Source organism: Stegastes partitus, unplaced genomic scaffold, assembly GCF_000690725.1.
Source record: "Stegastes partitus isolate 25-593 unplaced genomic scaffold, Stegastes_partitus-1.0.2 Scaffold556, whole genome shotgun sequence".
Lineage (NCBI taxonomy): Eukaryota > Metazoa > Chordata > Actinopteri > Pomacentridae > Stegastes > Stegastes partitus.
Genome location: NW_007578287.1, coordinates 258,005 through 276,220, shown reverse-complemented (window position 1 = coordinate 276,220; position 18,216 = coordinate 258,005). Strand labels below are relative to the sequence as shown.

Below are 18,216 nucleotides of genomic sequence, written 5' to 3'. Positions count from 1 at the left end.
ATAAAGGCAAAGTCAATCACAATCAGCGCTACGTCTTTGGTGAATTAGAGTTTTTGCTACAAGCCAAATGTTTTTTTGCTATAAAACATGACGATGTTTAATACATTCAGTAAACAGAAAGTTTTGCGATTTTGTGTTTGAGTGAAGTTCAGCTCTCAGCAGCCTGAGCCTGATGAAACAGCCACGCCTTTCCGTCCTCTGGGTACTGAGTCCACTCGCTCACCAGAAGATGAAGGCAGTGGCTGTTGCTCCCACTCAGTTGCTGCAGCTACGGCGTGTTAAGATGAATATTGTGGCGCGTCCCTGTGGGACTGTGCAGGGTATAAGGCAAAGAGAGAAGCACCATTTGAATTACAGCTGATAGGGCAGAGAGATTATCCATGCATGAGTCTTACAAGGTGAACTCATCAGTTTTTACAGCAACTCCAACCACCCACAGTCCCTGAACACAACACGCCAGTCAAGTTCAAAATGCAGCTCACAAAACATGTTGGATCGCTTTTATAAAATGGTATGAGAGCCCTAAAAAACAGAGAATTATCATGACTGCTGAGGCAACACACTGGTTTACCATAAATGGGGTGTTTCAGCACTGACAACTGGTTGCACAAAAATCTGTCAGCCTACATACAGTATACATGTGTCACATACATTTGTAGGCATGAACCTCAAAGTCATGGAGAGAAATCTAGATTTTTTTTTAAAGCCTGAAAAAGGAGCCAGGAGCAGGTGCAGGATTCTAGTTTCCTTTCAAATCAGTTGAATTACTACATGCAGAACAGTTAGTGTAGAATAATTGCCTAGTGAGGCCAGAAAATACTGCCTATCCCTGCTTTTATACTTAAAATATCAGATAAGCCTGCCTTTTGAGGTCTTTACACCTATGGCAGTTTTTTCCCCCCAATACAATAAGTAAGTTTGTTTTTTTTTGTTAAGAGAGTTCTACTATGACTTGAAGATTAAGATAACACTATGAACGGACCTCTGTTTTCTCCATGGCACTATGCAGCTTTAGAAGTTAAATGCACAGCAAACGTGCTGCTTAACACTCAAAATAAGTTCACAACTTTGTGTGCATGTGCTCTATTTGTCTATCTTTGTGCAACCAGCTGCCGTGGCATGTTGTGCTGCAGCAGGCTGTCGTGTTCAAGGACTTTGAGTGAAGGAGTGAAAAAGGAATTGTGAGTAGAAGAGACTGCTTTTCCAAGGCAACATGGAGGAGAGCAGAGTGCGGTATTTGTGTAGGACTATGCTGCATCCTGTCAGATATGTAACCAACTCTTCTTATAGACCACAGCTGGATGACTGCACTCTCCGACACTATTACAGCTCACATAACACATACTCATTCAGTATTCAACATAGTTAAGAACAAAATGTAAAAACAGAGATTTATACACATTAAGGTCAAGAGCTAACATCCAAAGTCCTTCACACATTTTCTTCTGCGTAGATACAGACTGTTCTATCAGACACTACTCAGTCATGTACAGTGCTTAACGGTAGCCGTTAACCAGTCGCTGCATGTTTCACATTTATATCGTGCATTTCTTTCTTCTTTATGTTTTAAAAATGCATAGGTGGTTGTTGGTCTGTTTTTGAAAGAACAGTAAAACAAAAGCAAGCTCTCTTATACAGCAAAGAGGGCTGCAGATGTGCATGCAGTGGTTTCATATTCTAATTGGAGAACTTTTTTTCAGAAGGCTCAGAAATATTCAAGTATGAATAAAGAATTACCTGGAAAGCCAATCCAATGTGGTGCTTCACACAACCACCTTCGCAATCATACAAATGTCTTTTGTTGACGATGCCATTCTCTACCAGACATGATGACTTCATTCACTATGATTGAAATCCACTCTGTGTGTCACTTCAAATTTGGAGCAGTGCTATAAAACAATCTAAATATCCGACAGTATAGAAAACAGTGAATGGCTTTCCGATGCAGCCCAGGTCTCCCAGTTAAAGCTTTCTCATTTAAGAACATACAAGACTCGAGAATTGCGTAGTAAAACAACTAACCGTTGGCAGTACACAACAAGCTCACTTTCTAGGAAGCAGTAACTATCTACAAAAGTTTAAGCTACGTTATTAGGAAAATTCAATTCGGGTACAAAGTGTAAAAAGAGCAGGCGAAGAGTGTAAACACACACACACTAAAGACTTAAGTCTAATATGGAGCATAAATATGCTCCTAGAGACTTCTACTTGTATAAACACAGAACTGCTCACAGTACAACCATCACAACTTTCCAAAAGTATTTGTTAGGACGCTATTTAAAACCTAAAGCTAACTATGGCTGCTAAAATCATCTACACAGCTAAAGAAGTTCTACCTTTTTTTAAAACGCGGATTATGTTCACCACAATGTTCTGCGTGGCAGTGCTTAGTCACTTGAACTCCTCTCCGACTTCATAGGTGTCATCCTTCATTGCTTATCTGATATCCCTTCAACACCTCTTCTTTCATAAATACTTTTTCCCATGGCACCCATTTTGTATCTGTATGTCTGATCGTCTATCTGAAACTCCCTTTCCGATGCAGTGGGATACAGCCAAAAAGAATACAGCTTGAACATTTTTTAGGGTGGAGACATATGTGGACGACAAAGCATGTGATCTAGTTTGTTTGGGACAGATTGAGACTGGCACAAAAATCTGGATCAGGTTCGGACAACACAACAGCAACTCGTAAAAACACAAGGTGTTGGGACGGAACATTGGCATCACACACGACAACTGATATCGTCGCTGTAATCACATAAAGTGTGAATGCCACATAGTATTTAATGATACAAAATCTTTATGTTCAGCTGTTCTGTGCAATAGGGAAACTTGAAAATCACACCTGATGTAATCTTATCCTCGTTTGATACAGTGTAATACCTATTGTCAGGAGAGTAATCAGGTTAAAGGCACTCTGCAGAGGTTTTACCACACAGCTATGGAGCAGCAGTTTTCAAAGGTGTGTTTTGTTAGTATCTTGGGCATACAGGTTACATGCTACACATTCCCAGTAATGCTTTCAGACTGTTTCAGTATTGGACAGCTGGTGACAGTAAAGCCCCAAGCGCTTACAGCTAAAGAGTCGTTTGAATTTTTTGAGGGAGGCAATGCATTTATCATGTTTGTTAAGCCTCAAGGACGCACATAAGGCACAAAAGCCGGATCTAACAGTGTAACTCATGGGATACATACAAGATATTAATCGTTTTCTGCTTTGGCTTCATCTAATAGCTACCTGCTTCACAGTATGATCAGTCTGTTTCTTTTGTGTTCTTGTAATGCCGTTCCCAGAAGAAGTAATCACAATGATGTCAAGTCAAAATGGCCGCCATGGGAAAAAAGGGGTCACTTCAGAGTTCTTTTTCTGCACACATACTACCGCTAACACAAGGAAACAGAGCGCAAACAATATTTGCTATTGCGTAGCATCTTCAACATCTTCCGCCTCTCCACGAGCCTCATCACAGTCAACTTTTTTTTTTTTTTTTACCGGAACAAAGTGCTGAGATTTCATCTTTTTCCACTGAAGAAAATCCCTTTCAGATGAACAGAGAAAGCACATGCTGTGCATTTTGAAGCTTAAACTGCAGTGGAACTGATTTAGCTAGCATCAAATTTTTTTTACATCAAGTGCGGTGAGTGCTTATCTGATGTTCCATATTTGGCACTATGTTCAAACTTCTGAACTTTTAACTCTTCTTTTGAACTTAAATTGCTTTTGCGTGAACCGCCCCAGCCCTTTACACAGAAGCTGATGGGTGGTTCACTGAGAGTTTCGCCATCCCCACTTTGAAAACTCCTCCAGGCTCCAGTCACTAGGCATTGGAATTAATTAAAAGCTAGTCAAAACAAAAACAGAAACAATTCTTTAATATTAGGCTATTTACACTATAAAAAGTCACAGGCTGTAGACAGAAATGTTTAGATGCCTTGTTTTTTTTTTTCTCACTGCAAAAAGGATCCAAATCTGAATAAGGCAACTTTGTACATTACGTGAGGAGGAAGTGGATAGACCTACACGCAGCAACAAATGATCTGTCATATGATGTAAACAGTAGTTACATGCAGTAACTCCAATTCCATGACTACCTTACTTCGCAATGGACTTTCTTAGATAACAGTGAAGCCTTTAAAATACATATACCAAGTGGGTCAAACTGTGATTAAGCCTGTTTAGATAGTTCACTGACCCTGAATTATTAATGTATGTAACATTATTATACTAATCACTCATTATGACACCCTCATAGCAAAATGAAAACGTAATAAATTAAATAAAAATGTCACATTTTGTAGGATTAATTAGTCTCTATCAACATTAGATGATTAAACTTTCAGGTTCTATGAGCTGACAACCGTGTGTGAATCATTTCCACGCCATCACAACATTTACCAAGGCATTCAGTCGCCACAAGGCTATGACGAGGAGTCTGGGGAATATCGTTAAATGTTGCTCATTCACTAGATCTCTGTTCCTTGTTTTTGTGAAGGGTTGTTCAAGTTTAGATCTAATTAACCAAAGTAAATGCTGACAGAAAATCAGTTTTCTGTCCAAAAAAATAAAAAAGGAAAACTGCTGCATTTCATAACAAGTAAGGAAATGAGATATTCCTGATTACAATTCACATCTTTCATTCACAGAAAAAAAATTATTACAATAAAAATAAAAAATAAAAGGGTATGTGTCACAGCATTCTCTGGTTCACTTGAAGTTTAGCTGCACAAAATACTCAATGTTCAGGCTCTTTGTTTAAAATCAGGCTGCAGGTTACTTACTCGTCATTGTCCCAAATGTTAACGAGTCGTAAAGTAATCCACCTGAAACCCAGTTTAATGTCCACTAGCTAAACCTCTGTGAACTCAGAGTAGCTTGACACATACTCACAGATGCCCGGTTGAGTTTCTCTCACCAACACAATAAGATCAACTCCTTTTTGTGTTGTTTTCCGCCCCCCCACACCGTTTACGTCTGGATCTGGGCAAAACGATACAACCGCAGCTTCAGCCCACAGATAACTGAAACTAACATCGCTAGTGGCGTCAAAACAACAAATTACTATGTACACATACATTTGTCAAAATTCCATAATTGGCTAGAGAATAAAAACCACATTCAGCGTAGAAGGACTATAAATCTCAGCTTCTGCAGCACAAACTACAGGATCAACATGACATGCTACACAACAGTCTGCCCTGTAGCATGGCTGTGAGTGTGTGTTTGTGTGTGTGTGCGGGTGTATGTGCGTTTTGTGTGTGTGAGGGTGCACATGTAGGTGGGTGACCTTTGTGTGTGTTACACTGCATTCTCTTCAGTTGGAGGCTCAGCACTGGGCGGCTCCAAGAGAGTCTGCTGGACTGGAGAGACAAAAGGACACAAATCACCTCTATCAGACATTTTAAAAATGTATTTACTGCATAAAGTTTGCATATTTCTAATTGTGGATCTTTGAAAAGACGTTCTAAAAACAATATAGTGCATAGGTGTCAAACTCAGGCCCATGGGCAAAATCTGGCCCACAATGTAATTACATTTGGCCCACGAGATCATTTTAAATGCCTCCTAGAGCTGGCCTGCCGGCATATAGTGCATGCACCGCTGATACTACACATCCCAGAATGCTCTGCTAGTGTGTTGGCACGTCAACGAAGACTCGCAAGTGTCCCTTCCTCAGAAAAAAATAAGTAAAAATAATTTTCTCTTTATCATTAAGTGCATTTTTTATTTTTTTTTAAAATTTTGGTTGTTTTATTGTTGGCCTGTGAAAAAAGGTTTCAACTGAAAATTAACTCAAAAGGTTACAGATAGAGAGAGGCATAAAAATTGGTATTTTATTCAATTAAAAAAAGAAATGAATACCACTGATGTAGCTCTTGTTTGAAATTTGATTTCTCATGTGTTCATAATTTTAAGCTTTGCTTGTTCCAGATTCAACATTTAAGCAAAACTTAAGTTTGTTTCAATATGAAAAAGTTTATTATATATCTACAGAGAAAGGAAAACATGCACAACTGTAGTCAATCTTTCAATAAATGTCGCGTCTGGCCCGCAACTTAGTCCCAGTTTTTTATTTTGGCCTCGTGTTTATTTAAGTTTGACACCCATGACCTAGTGACAGGTTAAGAAGTGCAGACACAGCAAGGCACAAAAATGAAAGCAACAAAAGGAGAAGCCACAAAATTTATAGAAAACATTCCAAACAAACTCACTAACCAAGAGGACAGAGACGGAGTTCTGTGTGGATCTCAAGACCAAATCAATCTCCATAATGTTGTAATTTAATAAATGTTCTTAGGAGCATTTTTACAAGTGTGTGGACTATATTTTTCCAGAGATCCGTCCCACTGATGCCCATCATCTGATAGCCACCATCGAAAACTCCGACCTCTGATCAGCCTTGTCCACATATTAGTTAAAAGCAAGTGTTTTTTTTTTTTTTTTTAATGGTTAAGAATGGAAATGCATGTCAAGTAGATGTGAGTGGAGTGCAGCAGCATTGTGTGTACCTTGTGGTTCTGTCGCCACCACTGCGTCGGGGTTCTCAGCCTTCACCATGTCAGTGTTCAGGCTCTCTGTCACAACACAGCACAACAGTTACTGAGTATCAACCAATTAGAAGCACAAGCATAACCTTAACTTGAAAGATATTTGATATGTCCTTCTAAAATTTCATAGATATCTCCATTTTATGATATAACTGTTCATGCAAATCAGAGATGGTCAAGCAAAAGGCCCCTGATGATTTGAGACTGAATGATCCAATTATTAACCTGTTCTCACTATCTCTGCTGTAAATACCTATAATACAGTGTTCTACTTGTTTTTCCAATGTTACGTTTTTGTATAATTAATATAGTTATCACCAAATGACAAAGAAAGCAGTGTTTGCAGCAAATATTCATGTAAATCACAATTAAAAACCAGCTTTATTAATTATAAGGAAAGTTTTCATTAAATCAGCTGATAAATCCAGGACCTGTACAATAAAGCTTTACTAGATTTACTGACAGCTAGCACTACACAATCCAGCTATCCTGACTCAAGTGTTTCTACAGATTAAGAGGCGGCATCTTACTCATATTCCACATAAAGACGTCCAAACGATCAAGTGTTGGTCCGGTCAGTTTTAATTTGTAGTATATGTGCTAGCAGCAGTGGTCACACATTGCTGATGGTGGCCCCTCTAAAATACATGACTGCAGTGTAAAATCCTTACGCTGTATACCGAAGCACAGCTTCTTCTTCTGGTAGGAGATGTAGCTGCTGATCGCACCCACCAGTGCCATGGCAACCGCACTAGCAATCCCTGCAATGGTGCCCACCTCTGCTGTGGTCTCTGAAAATGCACACACATAAACAGATCCATATACACGTTATGCTCAGACAGCCACACAAACAGACATGAATTTATTAAAAAAAACTGCAGAGGCACAGAAAACCCACCACCATTGTCGTCATACTGGTTAATCTGATCTTCGCCACTTTGTCGCCCCCCTGTGGAAATAAGAGTGTTCACAACTGATCCTTTCCGCAGTAATAGAGTTAGATACTTTACATGTATTATTTGTAAGGGTTTACATAGTACCTTTGCCTTTGTCGGGTTTGTAGGAGTCATCTTTACTCACATCAATGAGATCGCGGTCAGAAAATCCACCTAGGAGGAGGCACAGATCACACCGAAGACGTGGACTGATATTAGCCAATATATTGTCCTGACCCACAGAATCAAGATCACTGCAGATATGTAGGACTAATGGACTAAAGAAATTCCAAATTAAAAACATTAACTCAGGAGAAAATGTGGGAAAACGACTAAAGACATGCAGCGATTGAATCAAATTTCTAAAAACTATAAAACCATTTTTTTCGTCTTTAGCCAGTCAACTAAAAAAATAAATAAAAACCCTAGCACAAATAACATGTGAAGCAGAAGACAGTGTTTCTCTGTCAGCAGGGCAAGGAGTGGGGGGAGGCTGTGTGGTGATGAGCATGAGCGGAAAACAATGAACTCCCTCTCTTTAGGAGAATTGACTTGAGAGAGTGTCATTTACTGCAATTCTTCTGTAGCACTTCATCTAACACACTGCTGGAGACAATAACACAGTCTTTCAGTCTTCTTACTGATGCTGTCTTTCCACTCTGCACAGCAGTTTGGTGTAGTTTCACACGATATATGTGCAAATATGCAGACAACTGTTCTATTATATACAGACAATGTACAGTTCTGTATGTGCTGTGGCTGTGGAGGTTTTGCAGTAATGTCAGAACAAGAATCTTACAAGTCTTTTTTCAGGTTTTTGAAAACGTCTCGCCCATTGCATCCTTTACTTTTCTATTTAAAAACTGATTTCAGTAAAAATCTTTTTTTTTTTTTCAATAACAATATGTATTTTGTTTTTATACACTAGGAGGCACACCATGAACAAAATAAGCAGCCATGGCTGAGTACCTCTACCTTGAAGATGCAGTATATTGAGGTTTTATACAAAACAAATTTAAGGAATCAATCGTGTCAGTTGTACATCATTATTCTTCTTTCAAATCTAGTTCAAACATGTATGGTTCAGTTTTTTCCAATCTCACAACCCTGTTTTATGGTGTTTGAGCTGAGTCGTATGTGCGTTGGTATGGTCCACCTGCAGTGAATGGGGAGGGGTAGATGGAGAGAAAGGAAGGGATTTTATAGATCTTTAATATCTAACTTTGATAAACATATTAGTTTTTAGGGAACAGACTTTAGTGGGAAAATTCATAAAATGACACTAAATTCAGCTGGGTGGTCAAGTCTCATGATGAGGCTTAGTTGGGAAACAATATCTCAGATGGTGGAGTTGGATTATTTTAATTAAGAATTGTAAGAAATCCTAATCCTAAACCAACAGATGGCTTGGTAGACTTGGGGTACAGTATATACGTACAACATATAATGGTGAGAGTTTTGTAGACTGATACCAAAACCCACAGACAAATTGTGCATCAACAATAAATCAGAAATGTTGATTTATCACTAATTAAAGGCCCTATGTGCAGAATATTAATGTGATTCGAGTCTCTAATCATTAAATAATATGTATTTGTTGGGCTGCGCTACTGTCTGTGTTTTTTCAAATTCTGCACACGGGGCTTTAATTCCATCGAATATCCTTATTAAGCCATCAGACTTAATGAAGAGTGATGATTTACTCATTTTATGAATCCTATGGGAGACACTCCCACCCACCTCCCTGCCCCTTGTTCTTATCCTTGCCACCAATGTCATTGTTGGGGTCCAAGGCATCACTCAGGTCAAAGTCATCAGCAGCTGTAGGGGTCAAAAGGGTCTATGATCAATGGTACTGCAAAATGAAGGCAAAATCGGGAGTTAAAAAAACAAACATTCGAGCATACAGAAAGGGTAACAACAACTGAGAAAAACAAATGAAGCAGGTTTATTTGAAGTCCCAGTACTGCACTAATGTCACCTTATTTCTGTGATATCATAAAATTAAAGAGTCTTCTGCTCATGATTACTTTACTCTATGTTGTATTTGGTAAACTGTTTAAGTTCCAAATCCCATGTTCAAACTAAGCTATGTCTGGACTTAACTTCCTGACAGTAAAAACTCAAAATTATGAGTCAGATTTGTAAGGGGTGCAGTGAATGTTATTCCATAGATCTCCCTGTAATGTCAATCCAAATGGCTAATAAATCACAGCTGTTAAATTGTACTACATCCTGACTCTGATAAGTAAAGAAAAAGTTGTGAAAAAAATGAGCCGGATCAGAAAACAAGTGTCTACAACATAAATGAGGTCAAATTAGAGATGGAGACCACATTTTAAAAGTAACACTGCATCAAACCTGGTTCTCTGTGGTGCAGGCCTCAGGAGGATGGCAGGTAACAAACCTAGAGGGGGCTGCATTCTCTCACCTGGTTTGGGTTTGGGCTTGGCTGGGGCCTTGGTGCTTGAGGGGACCTTAGGCACAACCTTGGGTGGGGCTTTGGTGGTGGTTGTGGCATCAAAAAAATCATCAAGACTAAGCTCTGCAGAGAACAGAGACACTGTTAAAGGCTTTCTTGTTTAAACATCTAATTTTTTGAAAGATCTTGATTCTGACTCAGTTTGCTGAGCTACAAACATAGAAGTTAATATTTCCCTAAAATCTAGTCTAAAACATCTCATGCTGCAATGGAAGGAGAACACAAATGTACTCCACTTTTTTGGATGTATGGCTTTGAAAAGATGATGGAGAATACTTGCGCACCTCAATCTTTAAAAAGCAACTGATCAAAGAAACTGTGTTGCCTGCAGACAGTTTTCCTCCCCCGTGTCTCATTAAAAACATCGCCTTCGGACAATTCCAGAAATTGAGATGCACAAGTGGTTCTGATCAGAATTTCAAAAACCCCTCTACTGACATGCAGACACCGTTTTACACAGAGAGGATATCAATCCCACATTCTCAGTCAACTGATTGCAATAACTAAGATTAATGTAAAAGCTGACACTAACTATAGAATAAATCTGTTCTATCAACAGTTTAATTTATATCTATGCCCGAAATGACAAAAGTTACCCTGGTTTCTCACCTTCTACATATATAGTCATTACCTGCATTGCAAATTAGGGATTTTGGGGGTTAGTTTGGTTCATGGGCATCACACAATTAACACAATTACCTAATTAAAAATACTACATAATGATCTTGCTGTTGCTCAAGTGCATTTACATTTGTGGATTTATCTAAGTGTCTGTTGTTGATCTAAATGTTTTGTTGCATTCCATGGATTTTATCCTCTTTCCTCAGCTAGGAAAGTGTTTTTTTAACAGCCTGTGGGAAGGCCTTGGCTGTTTATTTCCTATGTTGTATTTGTTGTGTGAAGCCCCCAGAGGCCAGAGAGAGAAAATGGTGCAAGCACTAATTGTAGCTCACCAGTGATTACTGCAACTAGAACTACTCTGTTTCTTTTTGTCTCCACGCACATTGGTCTGTTTTTAATGTAACTCACTGAAAACGTCTTTTACCTTTTAAACACACCTTGAGCACCTTCATCTGGATTTCTTATAAAATTTTTATTTTATTGTTGTTTTAATTTTTCCACTCTCCTAATTTAGTCATAACTTCCAGGAGAACCTGAGGTCTGAAAGACACCAGCAGCACTCCTGTAACTTCCCTTTGTTTTGCAGGTTACAGAACACACTTTAAATGGTCGTTGCAACAGCAGCTGTCATGTAGTTCCTACCTTTTCCTGGTCCTCCTGCTGGCCCTGCTGGTGCTGCTGGTTTTGGTGTAGCAACCGTTGCTGTAGAATGACAGAAGAATTACATAAAGGTAATTATTTTTATTGGTATCATTGTTATAAATGATTAGGTGATAATAACATGCACATTACAATAAGTGCTTTGAGATAGAGAATAGAATAGAACTTTATTTATCCCTTTGGTGGAAACCTCAGACTACATAGGAGGAGTTAGATGTCAGTAAAACTGGGAGTGTATCCCTATAAATGACTAAAATCACAGAGCACAATACTGAAAGTCTCTGTTCTTTTTTTTTCTTCTTTTTTAAGAAACACAATCATTCGTATGATCTGTTGACTCTGCTGTCCTGACTTTAACTGGCAGCTCAATCCACCGCTATTGATCCAAAAACAGACAAGTCTGACTACGAGTAGCGACCACAGAGGGTGTACGATTGAACTGTGGCTGAGGCTGCTGTTCCGTAGCAGCAGACATTTGATCTGGATGTGAGCAACAAGGAGCCACTGTGTTGAACAGAGAAGGCAAAGCGGTGCGGAAAGCCGAAGGGCTGCGGCGTTCTAGATCAGCTGCAGAGGTCATGTCAAAGGAGTGGCCCGTCAAACACAGAGTGCAGAGCCTGTGACATGTCGTCCTTTAAGGGTGGAGAGAGCATCAGCTGGTTCACGATGTCAAATGCAGCAGACAGGTTTAGGAGTATGAGGACCGAGGAGGGGGGAGTTCACTCTCTTTCAGTATGATGGAGTTGGCGTGACTCCGAGTCTGCAGTGCATCATTAATATTCCCACAGCAGTTTTTTTTATTTTTATGACAATAATGCAACATTTGCAAATTACACATAAAGTTTAATTGCAGGCTGAGAGGGCCTCATGCTCTAGGCCCTGATAATGTGACGATGTCAGGTTTAAAGGGCTGACCTAAGATCAACAGAGACTTCTTCAATGTGACTATTACGTGTTTATTCAGACTTAAGACCAGAATGTTAAGTCACCTTTAAATTAACATAAAAAGATGCATATCTCAAGTTCACCTTGTGTGTGGACTGTGGGAGTAAAAAAGGTGAGCGGTGTTTCACTGTACTTACGTGATGTGCCATCATCCACAGCATCCCCCAGGTTGAAGTCCCCCTGGGTCAGAACTACAAAGCAGAGAGGTGCACACTCTATCAGTTCAAATGCATCTCTGATTAAAGCATTGACTAATATGACTATTTTAGTTGTCAGTTCCCCAGGCCCAGCTGGTGTTACACTGCGACACATAGAGACAAAAGCCTGGCTCCGGGGTCAAACTGTGCCCACAGCTCTCTAATCCTCCTCTCTATTTGTTTGTCCGGACTGCAGTGCACAGATTATTAAGCAGAAAAGATACAGCCACAGAGGCAAACAAAAATGAGCTAACCTCAGTGGCTGTTGTTCCCAAACACACAAAAGGTGAGTGACAATGTAGCCTTTCTGCAGCTGCATTTAGTAACTGTCCACTTTTATATGTGCCTTCATGACTGATCTAATCCTAACTCTGAAATGTCACTTACACAATTTGTTTTGTACTAAACAGCATTGTAAACAAGTAGAAAATGAATTGATGACTTGTTATAAAATATCCTAATTTCATAGAAACAAAGGACTTGATAAATATCTACCAACCATACTCTATTATATTCCATTTATTTGCTATTCGTCCAATGGTCACATTAAATATTTAGCCGAATAATGAATAAATTTAATGCAGTGGTAAATTAAGGCAGAAAAAAACAAACACGAGAAAATAACAATTAAGCCCCAGCAAGCAAGTTACACCTAGCTACTTTATCCAGGGGTCCTTTTATCTTTTAAGCTTTTGTGAAATATTGACTCAACTGACCTCCAACAGTTATTGAATGAACCCAGCTGAGAGGCTCAGGGAGGAAATGTCTCTTCCATTTACAGACATCTGATACGCGACAAGGGGCTTCAAACAGTTCTGTTGTAAATGATCACGTGGAAAAGGGCAGGAAACTACTGATTTGATCTTTTACTGTGTCTTATGTGATTGACACATATTTTAATGTAATATCTTAGCCTAAAAAGCATCCAGTATTAAGTATTTCTTCCTGGAATGTAGAAGTATAAAGCTAAAGCAGCCAAATTGGTCATAAAAAGGATACTATATTAACTAGTGATTGCACAGAAAATACATAACTTATAGCACAGTCCTTACTGTTTACTGTCTTCTACTCTTGGGTCTCTGATTTGTCCTTTCATATCAAATTTTTGTGACTGCTGTTTCTTGTGTTGATGTGTTCTTATCTTAAAAGTTCCCTTTATCCCTCCTTCTCTGGCTTCCGATCCCTGCTGAGACCAATTTTAAACTGCTCCTCCTACTGATGTTTTTGTCATTTATCCAATATTTATTAGCTGACAGTACAGAAAGGAATTTTTGGGGAAAAGCCAGAGTGATGACATTTAACAAAGGCTACCAAGAAGAATCAGAGCAGAAACATTACAGTTATTGAGCGTTCTTGTCAACAGGGATGGCTGACATGTAATGCTACACGGGGTAGCTTTACCAAACCTTGTTGGCATGTTTGAACATGTGTAAAAAAATAATCTGCTCTGAAGAATAATTTGAGTGTGATTAGCCAGAATCTATGAACATCTAAGTTTAATTTAAGGTCCACCCTTTTAGCTTAGATTTCAGGTGAGCTCAACTTGTACTTAAACTCCATTTTCAGCAGGATTCAAGAATCATTCTGCTCAGTGAAGCTTAAACAGACAAAAACTAAAATAAATACAAAAATAGAACACATTTTGAGTAGATGGGCACTTTAAAGCCTAGCCTCATGCTGCCACAAATGTCCATGAATTGACGATAAGTCATCTGGGAGGAAAGTCTCTCTTTTTTTTCCCCATGAATTTTACATGTAACAGTAGGGATGATTTGAGGAAATTGTGATTTTTCTGACAGATGATACAAACTGATGTACGGATATCATCAGTCAAGCTTCATTTTCATATTCACTGTGAAACAAAACATTTAATGGAGCATTACCACATGATTAAATGTGTGACTGTCGCAAAAGTAAGGCAGCATGAATGTGTAAAACCACTGACATGACAGTTTCAGTCAGATGTGCTGCAATATGCACGAGGTGTGACAACACGCACGCTTGAACTAGTATACGGTACATGCTGGGGGTCAAGCATAAACAACACCTGGAAGTTCCAATCTGCAGAAGTCAAATAAAACTGAATTTTAACATCAGTGTCAATATCTAATGTATGATAAATTGCAGACTTGCATTATACCAATTGCACTGGTTTAAATTGCAATTTGGAATCAGTTCATTGCTTCACATCCCAGCTGTGTTCAGTCCGAAGAATGTCCTCAAGTTGAGCTACAGGAAGTGAACTTACTCGAACTCTGTAGTCATCTCTGCTGTAGGCTGCAGACTCCAAACCTACGTTAGCAGCCACTCGCATTAACGCGTTCAAATGTCTGAACAAACTGTTTTCTGGACAAGTTGTATTGCGCCTTCTGTGGGCACCAGGAAGACAAGGTATAATTTCTCTGATTTCAATCATTTTTAACTCTCCAGCATGCAATGCTTAATGCAAAGTACTCGTTTGCGGTTGGGCATATTCACTGTGTACATGTTTGTATATGTCTATATGTCTCCCAGGGAGACAGGATGCAGCCTTAAGTTGATTCTCATTCATCCTCCAAGCTCCCCCACCCATCAGTGCCAAAGACAAATAAAGAGATGCTTTCTTTAATTTATTCTCAATTGTGGTTTTAAAGACATATAAAAATATTTCCTTTTATCCTCTCATCAGTTGCTTTTAACTTTTAACGCTTAAGGGTGTCTGGTCCTTGTATACCGTACATGCACCCCCCCCCCCCCCCCCAGGGATTAGGTTGGAGGGCGGTGATCACACAGTATACTGACAAAAAGCTGCAGTACAGCAGCCTTGCTTCAGTTTCCAGAGATGCTCCCATGCCATGTGTGATGCAGAGGCAGCTACTGACCTTGTCTGGTCTGATGTGACTGATCCATATTAGGGACAGCTTCTCCAGTTTTACCTGCATTTCTCTAAGATACACTGATAGTGATTTTAAATTTGGGCTTTAGGGTATGGTCTCAGTGACAGATACCAAGATTATAAAAAATAAATAAATAACAAATAGGTACATCCACAGCAGTTATGCAAAGGACAGAACTATCCACATTATTGTTCAACATCAGAAACAGGAAACCTTTACCTAATACCAACTAATATTAACCCCACAGCTACTTTATATATATATATATATAAAACCCCTGAGCATTAGCATTTTCCATCTTAAACCCTCCCTCCAAGCATGCTGGGCAAAATGTCTTGCAATCATTTGCATTTGCATAATTAGTCTCACAGCGCTGCATTTACTAAAAATGTTGCTCATATTAGATGCAGATGATATATAAATGAAATCATCTGCCTTTCAATATATATATATATATCATTTGCCTTCCAATACTTAACATTCACACCCATCATCAATGAGAGTGACATCATTTCCAGCTTGGCACGTGTAGCTGTACCCCAGACAGAGATGACTGGGTGTTTCCACTCTGACCTCTCCATCACTCTATATCAAAAAAAAAAAATCAAACCTGCAGAAATATCTGTAATGACCCAGTCTGCTACAGCTGGTTAATCTCATGATCTGTTAAATCAGTGCACCGAGGGGACTCCGATAACCAAATCTAACTGTAATGATAAAATCTCAAACATGCGGATTTGTGCGCGTAATGGTTCTCTAAAAGGTTCATTATTAAGAAAGGATGGTTAAAGTGGGGCTTTTGCTCTCAGTCTCTATATACCGGTTGCTCCCAGGCCGGTGAACCGTTATTCGGCCTTCACCAAAGTGCGGCACAAAAGGCAGAACATGTGGGTTTTGCTGAGGTGTGCCGGACAAAGCCTTACCTTGCAGCGGCAGCAGCTGGAGCGCCAGCAGCAGATAGAGAGCGCACAGAGAGCGGTGAGCCATGACTCCTGCTCCACGGACACACACAGCCAGGATCAAGTGGATTTAAAGCCAGAAACAACGGGCCTGTCGCCGTTCAGCCTGTCTAAGACCTGCCCCTGTGAAAGCCGCAATCAAGGCGTTCACTATGGCACTCAGTGGCACTCCCACCCTGTGCCACTTCCTGCTACCTTTCAAAACAAAATCTTCTGCATCGTTTTTGCTGTTGACTAATTTAAAATCCTTTTCTGGTGGTTAATTTAACCGCTAAAACTCATCTGTGTGTATCAGATATTTACATTTTTTTTACCCTCATTAAAATAATCTACCTTAAAATGCCTTACATGTAACTGCAGCTTAAGCACACCAGCTCACCCCGGACTCTATTCACTCCCCACTATGCAAGTTCTCTTTCTCTATATATACACATCAATATATCAACATTGCATGACACTAACTATACATCTTCTCCCTCCTGTAGTTTGTGTTTGTCCTCTCTTTGACTGCGGAGCTTCACGTCTGATTGGCAGCTATTGACCTCATCGAACTCTGTGTTTGTTTGCTTCTATCTGCTCTCCTGTTTTTGCTCCCCAAACCCTAATCTCATCAACTCGAGGCTGCCGTCTCTGAGCCTGCTTTCATACTGATAAAGGGGAATATTTTCTTATCACTGTTGCCAAGTGCTTGCTTAGAGGGAATCCAAAGGAAACCTTGGATTTGTTGAGTTTCTGTGAATAATTTTGTAAGATCTACATTTTACCATGTGAAGTGCGTTGAGATGCTGTTCGAAAAGTATTGATGAACAGCACTTGAGTAAGTGTATTTACCTGTAGGTAGCTTGGATTGCCTAATAATGCCTAATGTTCCCTTGGAAAGGCTCTGATGGCAAAAGTGACATGCATGACCTCCCCTGTAAGTTCCATTGCAACCACAAAGTTCTAAAGATCATTAAACAAAGCGATCAAGATGAAATGAAATGAAAAATGAAAAATACTTTATTTATCCCAGAAGGGAAATTCAATAAAGAAGGGAAATTCAATAGAGTTCAAAAAGATGCTACATCATTGAAAAAAAGTACTGTATCAATAAATCAAAAGGTTATATAAATGTATGAGGAGGTACCAATGTATATATATATATGATATTGTGAACATGATACAAAAATACAGGCTGCAGTTGTTAGTGAATAAAAATAGATTTACCAAAGCATTACATATTGTAATCCTCCAAAAACAAGGTACCTGAAAAACTAGAAAAAAATCACCTAGAAATATGAACTAAACACGAGGCATGGGCATATAGATTATTTGTTCCCACCCACTGAATATGACCCAGAGGAGTATTTCTTGAACCAGTGCACCTACCAGTAAAATAATATAGGTGTTGTATACAAAATACTACACATTGCACAAGGACTGTGTCATCAGGTCTAAGCACAAAAACTATTTGAGATCAGAGTTAGGGCTAAAACAATGGACCTTTTATGTTTATCAGTTGTCACTGATCAAATACACATTTCTAATAACTACTTTTGGTGATTTTTGATTGTATGGCAGTAAGTTAATAATTAGTTAACTTCTTGCTATGTACCCTTTAACACAGACTTTTTCTTTTATGTTTTCCCCGAAGTAGCTTTAAGGTTATTCGAATTTTTAATTCATCATTTACTGGAAGTTTCAGTGGATTTTAACTCCTAATTAAATCTACTTGATGGTTACACAGCACATGCTTGTAATGACCAACCCACCAGGATGAAATGTGATACTATTCACATGCACATGATTCCGATATTTTTTTTTTCTCTCAAAGTCTATTTCCATATTAGTGTTTCAGTTTCTCTTAGTTTATCTCTTTTTAATGGGGTGGATTTGTATTTCATGTCAAGTCAATGTCACAGAGCCACCCAACTTTATGTTTTTTAAATTTGATAATCATTCAAGGCCCATATACATGATGAAGAAATCCGAACTATGAAAGAAGGAGGGTCC

At 39.0% G+C, this 18,216-nt stretch overlaps 1 protein-coding gene across 1 annotated transcript; it reads right to left on the bottom strand.

Moving 5' to 3' along the window:
• Positions 1 to 3,494: 3,494 nt before the first annotated feature.
• On the bottom strand, positions 3,495 to 16,369 carry cd99l2 (CD99 molecule-like 2). The gene is made up of 10 exons (XM_008288375.1): positions 16,189 to 16,369; positions 12,330 to 12,383; positions 11,230 to 11,289; positions 9,916 to 10,029; positions 9,225 to 9,305; positions 7,590 to 7,658; positions 7,448 to 7,498; positions 7,221 to 7,340; positions 6,511 to 6,576; positions 3,495 to 5,361 (listed from the first exon to the last, which is right to left on the bottom strand). The coding sequence occupies exons 1-10, from the start codon at positions 16,250 to 16,252 to the stop codon at positions 5,300 to 5,302; spliced, it is 741 nt and encodes a 246-aa protein (XP_008286597.1). The 5' UTR covers positions 16,253 to 16,369; the 3' UTR covers positions 3,495 to 5,299.
• Between the last annotated feature and the right edge of the window lie 1,847 nt (positions 16,370 to 18,216).

Excerpts from the sequence above, each read along its gene's own strand:
- cd99l2 (XM_008288375.1), bottom strand. The coding sequence starts at position 16,252 with ATGGCTCACCGCTCTCTGTGCGCTCTCTATCTGCTGCTGGCGCTCCAG. Across the intron at positions 12,384-16,188 it reads CCAGCTGCTGCCGCTGCAAG|TTCTGACCCAGGGGGACTTC; the intron begins GTAAGGCTTTGT and ends TCTGCTTTGTAG. Across the intron at positions 7,341-7,447 it reads CCAGTATGACGACAATGGTG|AGACCACAGCAGAGGTGGGC; the intron begins GTGGGTTTTCTG and ends GTGCATTTTCAG.